Raw genomic sequence first — 18191 nt, 5'->3', positions numbered from 1 at the left:
TTGGTATTTTTTTCCTAGAGGAGTTATGGTAGTGGAAGTTTGTGTTGCATAAGAAGTTTTATTAAAATAAATGAAAATGAAGGAGAGTTGAAAATGGTGACTTCTGAATCTCATTTAGCTTCAATTACATTCTTTCACCTCCCTCCCCACCAAAGTTCCTTAGGTTTAAAGGAAGTTTAAGAGTTTTATAATAAACACCACAGTGTTACCTGCTCATGAAGTAGGTGTTTTGTTTGTTTTACTTTGGTTTGTCCTGGTTTTAATAGTTATTCCTTCCCCTAGGGTGGGTTAGCTAAACAATATTCTCTGATACTCTTTATAACTCACATTCATTCTTAGAAGGGTAAGTAAGCAAGTGGATATCGCCAACACTAGATGTCTATGAGTTGTATTTTTTATTATGTAATAATAAATATAATCGTGTTTTATATTTTGTTCACCTGATTAAAAAGTGTATTGGTTCTAGATTTAACCCAAGAGAGAGACTTTTTAAAAAATAAGTCTTAAGGAAGAAAGCATATAAAAATTGATATTGAGACAAAAAACAAGAAACTGGCTAGAGAATATCTTAACTACTACACAACTATTACATGTTGGTTTGGTGCTATAGTGTTTCCACTTTCTCCTTGTATATGAATTTACCAAGTAATGATCTTTTGGAAAGTAGAAATTTTGGCAACTAGCATTAATAATTGAATTAAGATAATATATTCTTTAAGATTTCTAAGCAAGTTTAACTTTTTCTGTGGCTTTTCTTTTTCATACATCTATATAACTGTTCAGAAGGCAAAGCCTTTATTGACTACCACTGATTTTTCAGTTTGATGCCATCTCTCCTAGAGAGTAAGTTTTCTCCGGATATGTGGCAAATTAATTCTGGTTATCTGTAGTTCCTAGTGCTGTTGTGGCTTTTATGGGTGTTTTCCTGGGAAGGAATATGATGAAAATCAGCATATCAGACGTAGCATGCCATCATTGTAATCTGTAAGTGTTATATCTAATGCTGATTACATTTATGAACTTCTTTTAAGTAATGATAATCTAAAATTCTTTTTATTCCTTTTAGTTACCTCTACAAAGTCCGGTTTTATTTTAAAAACACTTCAATCTATAGCATTAAAGATGGTCCTTTCTATATGTCCCCTTTTAGTAGTTATAAGGGAAAGGAAGTCCCCTAAGCATGATTTTTAGAGTGAAAAATTATGAACTAATACAACATTGTATTAAACTAGAAGTCAGAACACCCAGATACAAATAACTTACATAAAATATAACTACGAGAGTGATCTTGAGGAGATGGGAGAGTAAATTTAACCACCTTGGCCTTGATCTAGTCATGTAGGTGAGGGAGAGGAGGAAATCATCTTTAAAGCTCCTTCTGGCTCTTAGTCTGTGGTTCTAAAAAGAAAAAAGCCTGATTTTTTTTTTCTCATTTCCACTGAAATCGTGGGGAGAAATAACCTTATAAAGTAAGTCAAAATAATGCTAATTAATGGGCTTTATGAAATCTTGATTTTTTAAGGAAGGTATAGCCCTGGACAGGTCCTTTATTGTTTTCATTTGAAAGAGGTAGATCTGGGAACTTAAAATGCTAAGAACCAGATTCAGTTAAACAGTCTGGGAAAAAGCTAGAAAAGAAACGAATGCCCACCATTTGCCAGGTATTTTTCTCACAACTCTATAGACTAGATATTGATTTTCTCATTTTGCAAATGAGAAAATAAAATTGCACATATTCACTAGTTTGCTCTGTATCACATATAGGTAATAAATAACAGAGGCAAGGTTTAAGTCTAGGTAAATCTAAATGAAGTACATCTGAACAAAGCTTTTTTTATTATTCTACATTCAAATTTTGAATTGCTAAAGAGAGGTATGAGAAGCTTAGGAGGATGACTTTAAAACTGAAATTACTTAGAGAAATTTGTTTTTAAAGGACAGTGGGCAGCACTTCACTGGGAATTGAAAGGAAGGAAAAGAAAAACCTAAAATGTTAAATATTAATAGAAAGAGTTAAGTATAAAACTTTTTTTTTGTGATTCATATCAAAGAGAAAGTACTAAACAGAGGAATTACATGGCTTATTCAAGGTATCGTTTTAAAACTCAGTCACGTTTAAGTAAGTTTAGTCAGTCACATTTGAAATAAGCCAATTTTAGGATTTTGATTTAGGATTTTGGTAATTAGCCATAGTAAATGTCTAAATGATAAATGAAGAAAAGAAATAGAAAGCGGTGGGAGAATACCAAGATTTAATGAAATTTAATTAGCTTAGAAATATCTGCAGAAAGTGTTCTTCCAATTTTAGGGCAGAACATGTCTCATAGGCAAAAGGTAACTGGTTCTCCTGCTGATAAACTGGATACATCGTTTATCAGCTTTCTAATTAGTCAAATCTCCTAGAATTTCTTAGGGTTGACAGTCCTAAAGCATTGTAAGGACTGGTGAGAAACAACCTTAGTTATGATTGAACCATATGAAACTTTCTTCTAAAGTGCTTTTAAAGAACAATAATTAGCAGAAAATTAAAGGAAAATGAGAGCTATTGAAACAACAAAATTGGATCAGAGCCAAAACATGAGCCTAATAGAGAGGAAGGGACTGGGATCATCCTTGGGGAAGCCTCTTGGCCTCAGGGAGTTATTTTTCTATTTAGGTATTTGGACCATCTCCAAATATGCCTTATTCTACCAACTTGACTGAGAGGTTGTTTTGGCTCCTGTTGGTTAACCAACATTTGGAGACAGAATGAAGCAAATGTCATTTTGGCAACCTGAACAGGAGAGAGGGAGCTGTGCAAGTCAGCTCTAGAATTAATTAATGGGTTTTTAAAAAGAGAGAAAAGGAGGAATGAAGGTTTTGATGAAATGGAAAGCCGTATTTGTCATGGTTCCAGAAAAACAGCCATTTGAGTTGCATGTCCTCCTGCTGTTTGGCCCTTTCTCAGAGGTGAACAATGAATCAGATGTATTTCTGTGGACCCTTTCTTATTCAGAAGATGATTAGTTTGAAACTCAACCAAGCAACTTATTTCTTCTCTTTCTTTTGGTGCCTGACTTCTGACCATTTTTCTCGTTACTACTATGAGAGGGACATTAAAAAAGACAAAGAAGTCAATTTTGATTATTGAAAGCAGTTACAACATGGTTTATTGAGTTTAGTAATGAAAATATTACATAAAACAAAATATCTTTATTCTTGTGGCATTTAAAAATTTGTTTTATTTCTACCCTATTGCTTTATGTCTATATGTAGATACATCTCTAAGCATTTAAAAATTTTATTCATCTGAAAAAATTAGCTTTAATATAAATTCTGCAATGTTGTCATGATGAGATCCTCTTCCTATAACTACTAGATACTGTCTTTGGCTTAGAATTCTTGGTTAAGTTCCTGTTATTTGTAATAATTATACACAGATGAATGTAGAGTCATAGCTATGCTGTTTCCATGATTTTTTATTATCCCAATAACTACAGTGTCTTTTCTAAACATTTTTCTTTAAATATTAGGCTTTCTTTATGACCTCATCATTTATAGAATCATTTAGAACTCTTGTCAGACACCTTTAATTCGTAGTAATAGTGCACAGTATTGAAAGATACGTGGAGAAAAATATAATCAACTTCTGCTTAGTTGTCAAGATGTTGACAGCTGTTGTGAAACCTCGGTTCTTCTTAGTTTAAAAGAACTTAAGAGAAACACAGCAAAGGAGATGTAGCATAGAGCAATTTATTGCAAAGGAAAAAGAGTATTGTGAAAGTTAGGTGCAGAATAGCCAGTACACCCTGAGAGAGGATTCAGAGCAGGCTGCTCCTAAGGATGAGACCACCAAGACTGGCACTAGAGAGACTCCCTTTATGGGAGTCTTACATGATTATTTATAAGGGGATGGGAAGAGCTGTTACTAGTAAGCATGTTCTGGGTGGTCCTCTGGGTGCACGTGCACAGTAGCTGTACATGCCTGTTCATACGTTGCATGTCTCATTAGCATCTTAAGTCTCCACCCAGGGGTGTGCTTTTTACTATTATAATGAGCAAAGGCTTAGTTTGAGGACAGGTAAAATCAAAATGCACATGCTCCCTCCAGGGGAAATTTCCTAGCTGTGCTTAAATGAACTTGACTACAATGTGAATTCTGGGGCTTACTGTGTTAACCATACATTCGCCACAGTTGCCAAATTCCAAGCACATGTTAATTCCTTGACTACCTATCCTGCCTGAAAGAGAGATGGGTAATTGAAATGAATTTGTAAAATGTCAATCCCAGTTATTCTTTTAGCTACATTTCACATACTACATGTTTGCTAAAGTGGTCTTAGTCTTTTAGAACAGATGTTAAAAAGTGAATGTTCGACTTTAATATCTACAGTTGTCAAATATTCTAATAAGAAAAGTTAAGGTGTACAACTCTCCTAACTGTAAATAAATCCATAAATCAGGAGCCCAGTGGTTGAGAGTGTGGACTCTGGAGTCAGACTGCCTGGGCTTGAAAGCTGGCTTCACCACCTTGGGCAGACTCCCTAGCCTCTCTGAGCCTCAGTTTCCTTATCTCTAAAACAGAGATAATGATAGTTTCCACCACATAGACTATTGTGAAATAAGTACAAGACACTTAAAACAATCCCTGGTACATTGTAACAAGTAGATATTAATGATGGTGCTAGATAATGATGGATAATTGTTTTGTGTGTCCAAACAGTATATGTTGTTTTGTTCACTTTTTCCTCTTTATCCTCTCACAACCCATATATGTCAAAAACTAAAAGTTGGCCGGGCATGGTGGCTCATGTCTATAATCCCAGCACTGTGAGAGACTGAGGTGGGCAGATCACCTGAGGTCAGAAGGTCTAGACCAGCCTGGCCAAGATGGTAAAACCCCGTCTTTACTAAAAATACAAAAATTAGCTGAACATGGTGGTGAGTGCCTGTAATCCCAGCTACTCTGGAGGCTGAGGCAGGAGAATCACTTGAACCCAGGAGGTAGAGATTGCAGTGAGCTGAGATCCTGCCACTGCACTCCAGCCTGGGTGACAAGAGTGAAGCTCCGTCTCAAAAAAACAAACAAAAAAACCCCACAAAAAATGTACTCTCTAGCTCTTGCAAATGTGCAGTCATGTTTCATTTAATGACGGGATTCCATTCTGAGAAATGCATCCTTAGGCGATTGCATCATTGTGTGAACATCATAGAGTGTACTTACGCAAATCTAGATAGTACAGCCTACTACAAACCTAGGCTAAATGATAGAGCCTATTGCCCCTACTCTACAAACCTGTATAGCATGTTACTGTACTGAATACTGTAGGCAATTGTAACAGTGTTAAGTATCTGTGTATCTAAACATATCTAAAAATGGAAAGGTATAATAAAAATATCATTACATAATTATTTGGGACCACCATCGTATATATAGTTCATTATTAACCAAAACGTCATTATGCGTCATGACTGTATTTTAAGATCCTTTATTAATCTGATATAATCTTATTAATTCCTGAATGAAAAATATTTGCGAAGATCTTGTCCTCCTCTAAGTTCTAAAATAGTATCGTTATATTTACCGATCAGTAAATGATGGGGTAAATGTTAGCTTCAAATTAAGTATGTTATATACCTGTTACCAGTGTAAGTCTGAATATTACCATGTTGTCATAGCCAAAACCTACTGGCCAATCCATTAATTAAATTCTGATTGTACTTTTGTTAAGATTATTTGTTTTATATAAAGTGATAAGCATTCATTTTGTTTCATATTAGCAATCTAGGCTCAGCCATTTTAGACATATGATATTACTGAAATGACTTTTTACAATTAAAGTCTACTCAGTGATTTCTCAATAGTTCCGAAATTTACTACTTATTTTTCTAATCTCTTATTTTCAGTGAAAACAGATGTATTTTCAGGTATCCAAATATATAACTAACAAAGGTATAGGAAATTAACATTGTAGCAATTGCTTCATATAAGTATTAAATGTATGCTTTTTCTGAAATGGTATTGTTGGTTGTTATTATTAAATCTATATTTCAGATATGAAGTTAATTAATATTAGTATTTTTATTTATGAAGTCAGTATTTTGAAATGCAAACCACTTTTTTTTTTTTTTTTTTTTTTTGAGACGGAGTCTCGCTCTGTCGCCCAGGCTGGAGTGCAGTGGCTGAATCTCAGCTCACTGCAAGCTCCGCCTCCCAGGTTCACGCCATTCTCCTGCCTCAGCCTCCCGAGTAGCTGGGACTACAGGCGCCCGCCACCTCGCCCGGCTAGTTTTTTGTATTTTTTAGTGGAGACGGGGTTTCACCATGTTAGCCCATGTTGGGATGGTCTCGATCTCCTGACCTCGTGATCCGCCCGTCTCGGCCTCCCAAAGTGCTGGGATTACAGGCTTGAGCCACCGCGCCCGGCCAAACCACTTTTATAGGTAAAATTCGGGTAGTTTTTCCCCAAAAATGAATTTAAACTAACAATATTCCTTGGAGGGGACAAAAATTCATTAACTGAATCATCTAGTTTGTTCCGGTTTACTTAAATTATTTAATATTAAAAATGTGAATCCTTTATTGTGATTTTTTTCCTTTAAAGTTCCATCACTATCCATAATTTAAAGTTTCCATTTGCTCTTAAAGTTTATACAGTTTCAGGATTTCTGTATAATTTTTAAACTTTAATGAAGTTTTTTTCTAAAAATGGTTCTATTTAAATGGAAAGCAGAATCTTGTCCTTTTTACTGGAGGAAGGGATTGCTACAGATACACACTACCTTTTAGTTATTGATGTAGAGATTATTGGCTGTAATTATTAAAACTTTATCAATAAGAAAGGTGGAAAATACAAGATACTACAAAATAGAAGGAGAAAATTTATGTAAATTATATTTTATCACTCTTCTGGCTCCAGTTATAATTGAAGTGTCTCATAAGAAAACTACCTTCCATTGTATAATATATCAAGTATAATAAGTTAATAACATACCAATATTTTAATTTCCCATTGTAACTTTTATTTTGCCACAGAATATGTAGTATGGGTTTTTGGGGGGAGTGAGAGGTGTTCTTTCTTAGGAATATTGAATTACCATGCTGCATTTTATAAGTCTCACAGGCAATTCATTTATCAAGTAGTTATTTAATTGAGTATAGGCTTCTTCAGACAAACTTTAGAAACCAGAATGTTCAGATAGTAATTTCTCATCAGTTTAAAGATAGCATCTGTCTTCATGGATTTATTTCTGGGGCACATGGCAGTTTTAATTTGATAGAGTAATTGTTTATATAAACGAGGTTATAATGTACTTGAAAATTCTCCAATTGCTTCACTTTATTTTCTGATGCTATCTTTTTCTTAGGGTATGTATATTAAATCTACATATGATGGCCTCCATGTAATTACTGGAACCACAGAAAATGTAAGTATTTTAACCTTTCAAATTTTTATGTGCGTTTTTCCCTTTCATTGCTAACAATTTACATATCTCACATGATTGAGGTTAACATCTAAGGATAAGGACATGAACAGATAGTAGATACAATTTAAAAGAGATACTGAGTTAGTCGTATTGGTTCTGTTCAAATTTCACTTTTTTGTTGTTTAGAATAGCTGTTTACTTAAAGTAAATCAGGTGTTTTCAGCCAGAGATTTGTCTTTGTATTTTCTGATTCATGACAAGTTATTGTGACATCTGAAAGAATTCATTTCCATCTGTCAAATGATTTGGTTATTTAAAGAAACTAAACTCATGTAAGAAATAAATATCAGATAAGTCAGGTTTTCTGAATACTTCCAGTGTAACTCAGCTTAATTCAGTGGAAGGGCAGCATGGTAGCTGAGTGATTTTCACAGTGACATTCCTGGACACCAGTATTAGCCTCCCTTGGGAACTTGCTATATATGCAAACTGTCAGGCGCTACCCCAGACCTACTAAATCAGAAATTCTGGAGACCAGCCTATTTCTTAATAAGAGATTCTATTTTAACAAGTGAATCTGAAGCATATTTGCAAACCACCATAAGCAGTGGGTCAGAAGTCCACAGGCCTATGTCTTACAACCAGTTCTGCATCTTAATGGCAGTATAATTTTGGGCAAGACATTTAACCTCTCTTTGCTTCAATTTCTTCGACTATAATTGGAAACAAATTATCTGCACTACATACCTCACTAGGTTGTAATGAAAATTAAATAAGCTAAGAAAGGCCATGCTGTGGAGAACTATCTGTGTTATAGAGAGAGAAGCATGAAGTGATCATGCTGGATGTTATTAACATGATCAGTGTGATAGAGTTGAACAGCATAATACATCATTATTCTTGCATTTGGTTATTTCAGATTTCCATTTTATTATTATATAAGCAGGTACTGAGCTTTGAATGTATTAATTTTTTTTTCTTTTAGAGATTCCGACAATTGCATGCTTATGCTGTGCTATTTTAAAGAAGACTGAGGTGGAATTAGTTTAATCTCAAATTATTATTGATCTGAACATTTTACCAGCATTTGCTTTTTGAAAATCAACATTCTTTTCATCTAATTCCCCTATTTAACTGATATTTTTCCCTGCTTCTTTTGGTTTCTTGTGAAAGGTGAAACACATAATATATATTTGCAGTTGGAGTGCAGGAGCAGCTTCACATTTGGTATTAAATATGAGAGTCTTAAGGGATCAAGACTATCAGTAATTTGCATATTACGAAGATTTTAACAATTTTAAATGCAGTTAAGATGCTACAAACTATATGCTTGTCATCGATTGTTCGTTCTGATTTATTTATTCATTCATTTATTCATTTGTTCATTTAACAGACCTCTGCTTCATGTCTGCTATGTTTCAGGCATGGTGCTAGGTATTGGAAGAATTTTAAAATAAACTAGTTTGGTGCCATCAAGGTGTGGAGAGCATGTGGGGGTTCATCTTTATAAACAGTGGTGTAATTTGCATGGATGGACAAAGGGAAGAATAGTAAATGCTGCCAAGTGAAATCAGAGAAAGAATCACAGAAATGGTTATTTTGAACTGTGTCTTGAAGAATTGGTAGGAATGGATCTCTCTATATTGTCTGGGGTCTGCAAAAATGTGTTGAGCACTATGTCTTGCTCATATTACTCACTAATGTTTGATGAATAGATAAGTGATCAAAAGAAAGATTGAGTCCGAGAGTAGTTCAGATATGAACCATATATTAATAGTTCATCTTTGGATTCTTTTTTTTTCTTAAAAATATTTAAGTATTTTTGGTAACCTCAGTCATTTATAATTAGGATATCTGTCTTGAGTCTTAGTAAAGCTGCTCACTAGAGTGGGTAAGTTATTATGCCTTGCTGTGCCCTAGTTTCTTAGTTTTCTTATATGTGAAATGAGGCATTTAGACAAAACTCTATCTCTAGGATGTCTTTTAAAACTAAAAGTCTATAATTTATATGACTTCTTTACTTACCTGTGCAAAATGTTTCAGTTTCTTTGAATTTTATGTACTATCATTTTCTTCTACATAATGACTAGAGCCATTTGCTGGATACTTTTTCTATACTTTCCTTTAAAAAGATCAGTTGTGAACTAAATACCACAGGAACCAACTATAGTTACAAATATATTAATGATTTACAGTTTTCAGAATTGTTTCATGATACTTGTCTGACTTGGTAATATGTCCACCTCCTAAAGGTGCTGTGAGATAAAAATATTATTGTTATGACACTATTCTTAGAGTTTTTATTGTAGATTAATCTATCCCCTTAATAATGTACTTGTGTTATTACTTCAGTAACTAGAACTCCCTGGTATGTTGTCTTATCTTGAATTATAGCCTATGACAAATATTTTTATTGAATTTTAAAAATGTGTTGAATGGAGGTTAACATTGTTTTAAGACTTATATGTTTTAAAAATAATTGGAAATTAATAAAAAAGTAACTGGAAATCACTTTTAAAGTATGTCCTACTCCAGGGTCTCAAAAGTAGCATTTTACTTTGCAGATTATATTACCATATTATTTTTCTTTAGCTTTCAGTAGATAATAATGAAGAGTATCACAGCATTTATGGTTGTGTTTGATAGATAAACACATGCACATCTATCTAGACAAATACATTTTTATAAAAATAGATTTTGTGTATGTTCAAAAGCATATTAAAATGCATGTAATCAATAATTAGTAGCTAACAGAAGAAAAATATAATATTTTAAATTCATTACTCAGACCTGCAATATAAAATTTCTATCTTAAATCTCATTTTAATTTCCTAAAAACTCCTTAAAACTTGTCAGTATTAGCTTATCAAGTTGTTCTTTTGTTTGTTTTTGTATTTAATCCCTTATGGGAATAAAGGAAAAAAGTGTTAGATTATTACATTCTATAGAAATATTAGTTTATTGAATGTGGTTTTACTGTCCAGTGTATTACACTATATGTAACATGAGAAATAGCATCCTCTTATAAGTAGACACTTAGAATGTTATGTAATATGATTTGAACTAATTGCTGTCCATCTTTTAATTTGCTTTGCTAGATTATTGAGAATTGGTGTTACTGATGAAATAAATTAGCAATTTAATTATCAAACTTCAAATATTTGATGCTGATCATATTCATGTACTTGAAAATATCGATTTGTTGAAGTTAATATGAATTATTTATATCAAATGGAAAGGATCAAAATACAAAAAGATACAATTTTTTGAAATGCATTTTTGAAGCAGTTACCCACTAGAACCTAGGAGAGTTGCTTGTATAAAGTTTACAAAAGTTAATACCAATTATCATTTTTTCATAATGCTCTCAGAAACGTGTTATTCTTTTATAACAAATATCTGTATGTTATTTTGCATTTCTGGTTGTTGTCATTAGCTATGCATAGGATGCAAACTATTTTTTATTAATTTTTTCTTTCTGTATTTATTAATTTAACTGGCTCAGAAGGTAAAAACAATGTATTAAATACTAATAATCATTTTTATTAGTTTGATTCCTTGAAATTTTTAATTAATTTTTAAATCTAATTTATGGAGATTAACTTTTTGTAGTGTTTCCAGAGACAGGAAATGACTGATAAAATTTATGTTCTTTATCATTTCTTTTATATTAAATTCAGTCACCTGCAGATCGGTGCAAGAAAATCCATGCTGGCGATGAAGTGATTCAAGTTAATCATCAGACTGTGGTATGTATAATTACCTTAAGAGTCAGTGGGAGGAACTAATTTTGATTTGCTAAAGCTGTAAAAGAATGCCAATGAAATGAAATTCCTGTTTGTATACAAAATATTGAACAGCCTTTTGAAAAAAATAACTGAATATTGATTCTTCTTAATTATTTGATGGAATGTAAAGCATTTTTTTAAAAGAACATGAAGAGGATTGGTGATGGTTGAGGTTATATATACATTTCTATATGGACAAGTACTAGGTAATAGTACATATTCCATGAACTGGAATAACAATTTTAGAATAGAAATTAAAGTGACAGTGTATATAAATTCAACCTTTTCTTGATACAACTTTTTAAAAGTTTCACTTTATAAATTATTGAATTACCTAGTAGATGTTTTATAACAGCATACATCCATTTATCTAACATTGACTCAAAGTTCATTAAAGTATCTGGTGGTTTTGGGGGGAGTATTTTAAATGTAGATCTTTTAAAATTTTTAAATTTTTAATAGCTGAATTAGCTTCTTATTTCCTAAAAGAGGACAGCAGTTTTAGTTTTAAAAAATGTTCTTGCCCTATGAACCTCACAAATCCCTTTGTTATCTACCCTTAAAAATCTACAATAGGCACAGAATCCCACTGTCATTTTTTGTGATAGTGGGATTCTGTGCCTATTGTAGATTTTTAAGGGTTATTTTTCTTAATCTTAGATTTAGAAAATGAACATTATATGCTTTTCATTTTGGACTATTTTATATGTCTCAGTTGATTCACTTTTTTCCACTCTCTCTGCCAAATAAAGTATATTTGTTATCTTAAAAAGTTAAAATAATCTAAAATTATTAATATCATAACTCATTTGAAAAAATGCAGATTTTTTATTAGTATTCTATTCCTTCTCACTAACTCATCAGAGTGAGTAATTATTTCCTATTACACAATTTAACTAAATTTGCTCTTGCATGTCCTAGTGATGGAAGAAAATTTGTGAAAAGCCTGATTTTTCTCAATGATTCTAATCATAAGGCAAATGACATTTCAATTTTTGTTTTGAATAATTTGAGAAGTTTGTGGTATTTTGGAAAGGCTTCTAAACTCTGATGATTAAAGCCATGATATCTCCAAGTTCATTATCTAAGTGAAGCAAAAGTTGGTAAACGTTTTCAAAATTAAATGCGTGGGTGCACCTTTGACACTGAATAATAGAGTGTTGGTAGTAGACAAAGCCTTTCCACACTGTGACAGTTTTGATGGCTTTCTTTTCTGATTACTAGAAACTGTACAAAGTGGTTGTTCTGATTGAAGTTTCCTGTCCCATAGGATGAGGATTTGGGCAGTGGGATAAAGCAGCTGCTTCAGTAGACGAGTAGCTTTTCCCTCTTCTAATGTTCATGTGACTTTAACAAACATGACATCTGTTCAGTGGTTGCAGCATGCATTTCCAGATGGTCAGTAAGAGGATAGAAATTAGTCTCTAATAAAAATAAAATTATTTAAAGGATATTGTTTGTGGAACAAAGATACTGATGTTTATGAAATGAATATGAAAGCCTTTAAAAGTCTACAAATAAACTAATAAAATCTATGTGGATTGGTGACATTTAAATACACCTAGAATGTGTAAATGCTTCTTTACATCACAGGAATATTCTAAAATATTGAAAACTACATAGAATGATGTTTGGGGAAACTTGATTCCAGTTCTTGCTCTGAAATTGACTTATGGCTTTAAGTGAGTCATGGTAACTGCATCTGTTTACCTTTTTCTAATGATAATAACCATAGCTAACACTTATTGTGTTCTTACAGTGTGCCAAGCATCATGTTAAGTATTTTACATATTTTATTTCATTTAGTCTTTGCAATAATCCTGCAAATAAGGTGTGTATAGAAATTGAGACTCAGAATAATTATTCAGCTCACCCAAAACTCAAAGCTCTTTGACTCTAAGACCCATATTCTTACTTCAATTTTATTATACTTCCTCCCAAAACTCAAAAATTGTGTAACTATCCAATAAAAGAGGAAGAATCCTAACAAGCATGTAAGTAAATCTCAGGATTCAATGAAAGATTAAGTGGGGCCAAGGGTAAGAGAAGAAGAAAGGAAGTGAGAATTTATGTAGCTGGGCTAGCGAGCCAGCTAAACTGAAATTAGAAATAGGGTTGAAGCTTAACTTTACTGCCACTTCCTCACTCTGCTTCTTTCACTCAGATAAGTAAGATATGTAAAACACCTATCATAATGTCGGGCACACATTAGGAGCTCAATAACAATTAACTTTCCTACCTCCTTTCTTCTCTTTTACCTGCTACAGCAGTTGGACCAATTCGAATCCTCTTTCTTGGCATACTGCTGCTAGAGCCAACAAATTGATTTTGGAATGTAACAGAGACAGGATAGTATGTTGAATTTCATGAAAGTAGCCTTTTTTAATAATATGATCAGTTGCCAGGTTTTTTTTGTGTTCAAGTAGAGGCATATTTGGGCAAAACCGATGCATTTCACTAAATGTAGCCTACTCTGCTCTCTTTTTCTTGATGTTACCTGTATTGTGGTCTGTACAATGCATTTAATCTCTTATTAGACAATATACAGAGGTGGTGAAATGGAAATTCTCTTAATTGAAACAAGTATAAATTATTTATAGTCTGCAATTATCCCTTCTCTCCCTACATTCATTACCATAGGGTTTGGTTATGATATAATAGTTACATTAAAGTATGGCCTAATAAATGTGAAATACATAATTAATATTAATTATCTAATCCATTAATTGACTAGAATAGTGAGATTGCCAGTATTGTTCCATACCAATTTAGACTCATTAATGAAAAGAACAATGTTAAATCTTATAATTTTGGATGATACTAACCCAGTTAGTATTTTTCTGTAATTCTAAAATTTCCTATGACTATAGGTAGTAATGTAAAATATAAAATGTGATATTTTTCTTTACTTGAGATAAATACAAAAATTATTTTAAATATTTCCCTAAGAGTCTGAGAAAGTTGAATAAATCAGATGAATTCAAATACTATTTTTTTACATTGCTAGTATGGTATATCTTCAAGATGTCTAATTAGATGTCTATGTTTCTAGTTTGCTCCTTTTTTAAAAGTATTTTCTTATTTGAAATGAAACTGGAAGTTTTATGTCCTTTTTCATGTTGCTATATTCTTTATTATAAGTGGCTTTTAAGTTTTTCAAACCAACATACTTCTATGGCTGAGAAACTGTGGCTGCCAGATAGGAAGAAGAAAAAATCATGAACATCCAAGCAAAGCAGACTGAGTCTTATTACATGTCTTCCCCACCATTGAAGATCCAACTCCTCAAAGGCTGCTGGAATCTCCCAAGATTTTTTCCACTTCATCTGCCACTACATCCCTCTCTCTGGGAGATACCTCGGCATAGTTTGATGCAGCAACTCTGCCCTCATGATGCACTTTTAACACATTTTTTTTTAGCTGATGAGACTACTTATAGTTATTAAAAATATTGGGGAATATTTATAATCTGTTCAATTTCATGTTAATACTCTTTTTGGTGTGCAAGGGTTCTAAAGATTCTATCCATACTAAAAACAATCTCTTAGTAATATCACTTGAAAAGAGTGGCATATATGATGGTTGAATCTATTAATAACATTTGGAAATTTTTCCTTTTATTTTGTATAAATATTAAAACTTATTCACTGTTATTTTGAAAGGTATTCTGGAACCTGACGACTACATTATGGCAAGAAATGGTTCAATAGATGAGGCTATAAAGGATACTGGAATGGAAAATAACCAGGTTGGGATAGTCAAGAAGAAGATAGACTGCAGCAAATAGGATATTCTACATTGATTAGTGAGAGATGGAAGATAAGTACTATAAGCTAGTGGTTTTTGCTACCTCCAAAATGATAAACATAGTTGAGCAAGGCTAGGGATGGCAGAAAGTGTGGGGGGAGGAAACAGATTGAAGGACTATCTCAAAACTTCATCTAACTTCATTTATGTGTCTCCCTTACTCTCACTCTTGTCTCTCATTTTGGACTCTGTCCTCACTTGTTCCTTCAACCCCAGAACAACAGGAGAATATTGTTCAAAGGAGAAGCCAACATAATCAGAATGAATGGAGAGTGTGGTAACCCCTTAATGTTCATCTCTCCTTTTCCCTCCATCTCAGTTTACCTCCTTCCCTGGACTTCAGCAGAAATGAATGAGTCATTGAGTGGAATCAATACCATGATGATGTCTTAACAGCAGATGTACTTACTTTCTCTTTTTAATTTGCTAAATCGTTGTCTTTATTTTTTTGATTTTCTTCTAATTCCATTTTATTTTCTTTATCATTCTCATCTCTTCTCACTGGACGATTTCTCCTCCACTCTTCATCTCATTAAGTTTTATTTATTCTTGCATATTCTGTTCTGCTTTCTCAGAGTAGAAAGTATTTATCATATAATTCCATACACCTAAGATATTGAAAACTGAGACCACAAGGGGCAGTATTTCTGGTGTACCCCACATCTTATTCCTGTAAACACACATGTTTATGGACTACAGAGATTAATTATGTTAGCATGGTGTTTAACATATTGCCTAATAAATAATGGGTTCTTATAATAGCCTAAAATAACTGTGTTAGAATTCTATGAAATCGGTATTCTAAAATAGAACAAGTGAATCATTCTCTTTTGGAAGGGGGAAAAATTATGAAGAGACATTTACCAAAAATTAAGGAAACAATACATCAGTGATTTCAGTTACTCATAATAATATTTTCTTTCAGATTCTACCATATATAGTAGATAGTTTATGAGAGCTTCATAGATTGTTTTTCTTTTATTTCACATTGAACATTATGGATTTGATGAGAATGTGTGGAAACTGGTTTTGAAGTGATACATGTTGATATAAACTGTATTTTTATTTTGTACAGAGAAATCAATTTATTACTTTATCATCCAATATATTTCATGTTTCTGTCATCAAACTAAAATTTATTATCTTAAGTCCTTATATAAAGGAGATAAATTGTATGATATCTCAATAATAGTTACTTCCTGTTAACCAATTTATTTTCTCTGCAGATCTGTGCATCCTGATTTGTTTCTTTCTTATTTGTGCAGTTCTTACTAGCTTTATCAGGAAGAGTAGTTACTTTTTTAAAATGGTTACTGTTTCATTTTTATGATTAAACTTTATCTTTCAGTTTCAACGTGTGGTTACTATGATCTAGTTATTTTACATGGAATTTTTAGTTTCCTTAGAACTTTATTTTATGTGTTTAAAATGTATCTATTGGCTGAAGTTCTCACCTACTCTGGCTTATTAACTTATTAAGTGTATGGCTCATTTGCAAATCAGTGTCATCCTCAGTCCCCCCCTCCCCCCACGTGGTTTGTTTTTGTTTTTGTTTTTGGTTTTTTTTGGTAATCTCTCAAAAAAGCAAGAGTCTGCCAGTCACAATTGCCCAATCCACTTCCTTTTCATAGTAGGAGTAGGCAATCAGTAGATAACATTTAACTGCTCGATAAAAAAATCATCACATGAAAGGGAAACACTATAGAACCACCATATAATTGGAAATTCAATAGATAATGGCATTAATCTTAAGTTCTTTTTAGTTTATTTAGCCCTAGGACTCAAGCTTAGGTTTCATCCACTAAATTAATATTCTGATTGGCATGGTAGCTCAAATTGTAGGTAATATAGCCACTTTTACATTTCCTCTCACACTGTCCCTTCTGTATCTTATTATCCTAATAGTGGACAATAAAGGATTTTTAAAAATTGGAAAAATGGTATTCGAAGTTCACTGTGGTCTCATTTGGAGCTGACATTGAGTTCTCTTTTTTGTCTGAGTTGCTGGAATTTTGGTAAAGTGATTTCTAAAGGTAACTTCTACAGTGAAAATACTTAGGGCCATTACAGAAGTTTTTTTTTTTTTTTACTAAAATTTCTATTAATAAATATTTAGAATACTTTTAGCTATATATATATATATATGTACACATATATGTGCTTTAGTTTTGTGTTTTGATAAATATATACATATATTGCAGTATTTGCTAAATTTTCAAATAAGCATATTTTTGTTACATGTCTGCTAGTAAATGACATTGTTAAAATCATTTATAGCAAAGTTGTACATTTTTAAACATATTACTTTTTAAATACTAGGGTTTGAGTTGCTTTTTAATTTTGTCATTTAGGTTCCTGAATTAAATTTAAGCATGAATTTTTTATAAGTATAGATTTTCCCCAAAATTCTTATAAATGGGAGCTTTAACATTTTAGATAAGGATGCTTCATTTTGCTCTTTGGCTTTGGTGACTGGGAGTCTTTTCTTTTTATTTCAAAATACATATTTTTCCAGCATCTTTGTAAGAAGAACAGAAATGAAATATAGGAAGGAATGGCTGAAATTTAGTAACTTAATAACCCATGCAAATATCTTGATTAAAAAATTAGTTAAAGGCCTGTATGGTGGCTGAGGGCGGTGGCTCATGCCTGTAATTCCAGCACTTTGGGAGGCCAGGGTGGAGGGGGATTGCTTGAGGCTAGAAGTTCAAGACCACCCTGGGCAACATAGCGAGACCACGTCTAATTTTAAAAATTAGCCAGGTGTCGCAGCATGTGTTTGTAGTTCAAACTAGTCAGGAGGCTGAGGCAGGAAGATCACTTGAGCCCAGAAGTTCCAAGGTTGCAGAGGGCTATGATGGTTCCACTGCACTCCAGCCTGGACAACAGAGTCAGACCCTGTCTCAAAAAGAGAAGAACCTGTATTATTATGGTTATTTTAAAATATGTTACTGCTCTTTTGGGGACTGAGGTTCTACAGTATGATCAGAGGTTTACATTACAGCTCTACCTTTCACTACAATGTGATTGTCTTCCTCCTTTTCTCTCTTTAGCAAAAGCTTTCAGACCCATTCAGTTTCATGTTTTGATGAAGTAAAAGGACATTATGAATGATGCTGAAATAAAAGCAAAATTGGCTTTTAGTTTTCTGTAGCGTATATGAATGAAAACCATGAAGTCTCCAAAATA

At 32.8% G+C, this 18191-nt stretch overlaps 1 protein-coding gene across 8 annotated transcripts in view; it reads left to right on the top strand.

Annotated features, from left to right (window-relative positions):
• The window catches only part of CNKSR2 (connector enhancer of kinase suppressor of Ras 2), a 295703-nt gene that overhangs the window by 132554 nt on the left and 144958 nt on the right, over positions 1 to 18191 (top strand). For all 8 annotated transcript variants that reach the window (XR_004180567.1, XR_004180566.1, XR_004180565.1 and 5 more), the window contains exons 7-8: positions 7348 to 7407; positions 11088 to 11156. Coding sequence is in view for 4 of the 8 variants with exons in the window: in XM_021933018.2 (XP_021788710.1) it covers positions 7348 to 7407; positions 11088 to 11156 (129 nt within the window). In the remaining 4 variants the exon portion in view is untranslated. The remainder of the gene's footprint in view (positions 1 to 7347; positions 7408 to 11087; positions 11157 to 18191) is intronic.

This window comes from Papio anubis, chromosome X, assembly GCF_008728515.1.
Source record: "Papio anubis isolate 15944 chromosome X, Panubis1.0, whole genome shotgun sequence".
In the NCBI taxonomy this organism is placed as follows: Eukaryota; Metazoa; Chordata; class Mammalia; order Primates; family Cercopithecidae; genus Papio; species Papio anubis.
The sequence above is the reverse complement of the archived record's forward strand: the minus strand, read 5'-3'. Positions and strand labels throughout refer to the sequence as shown.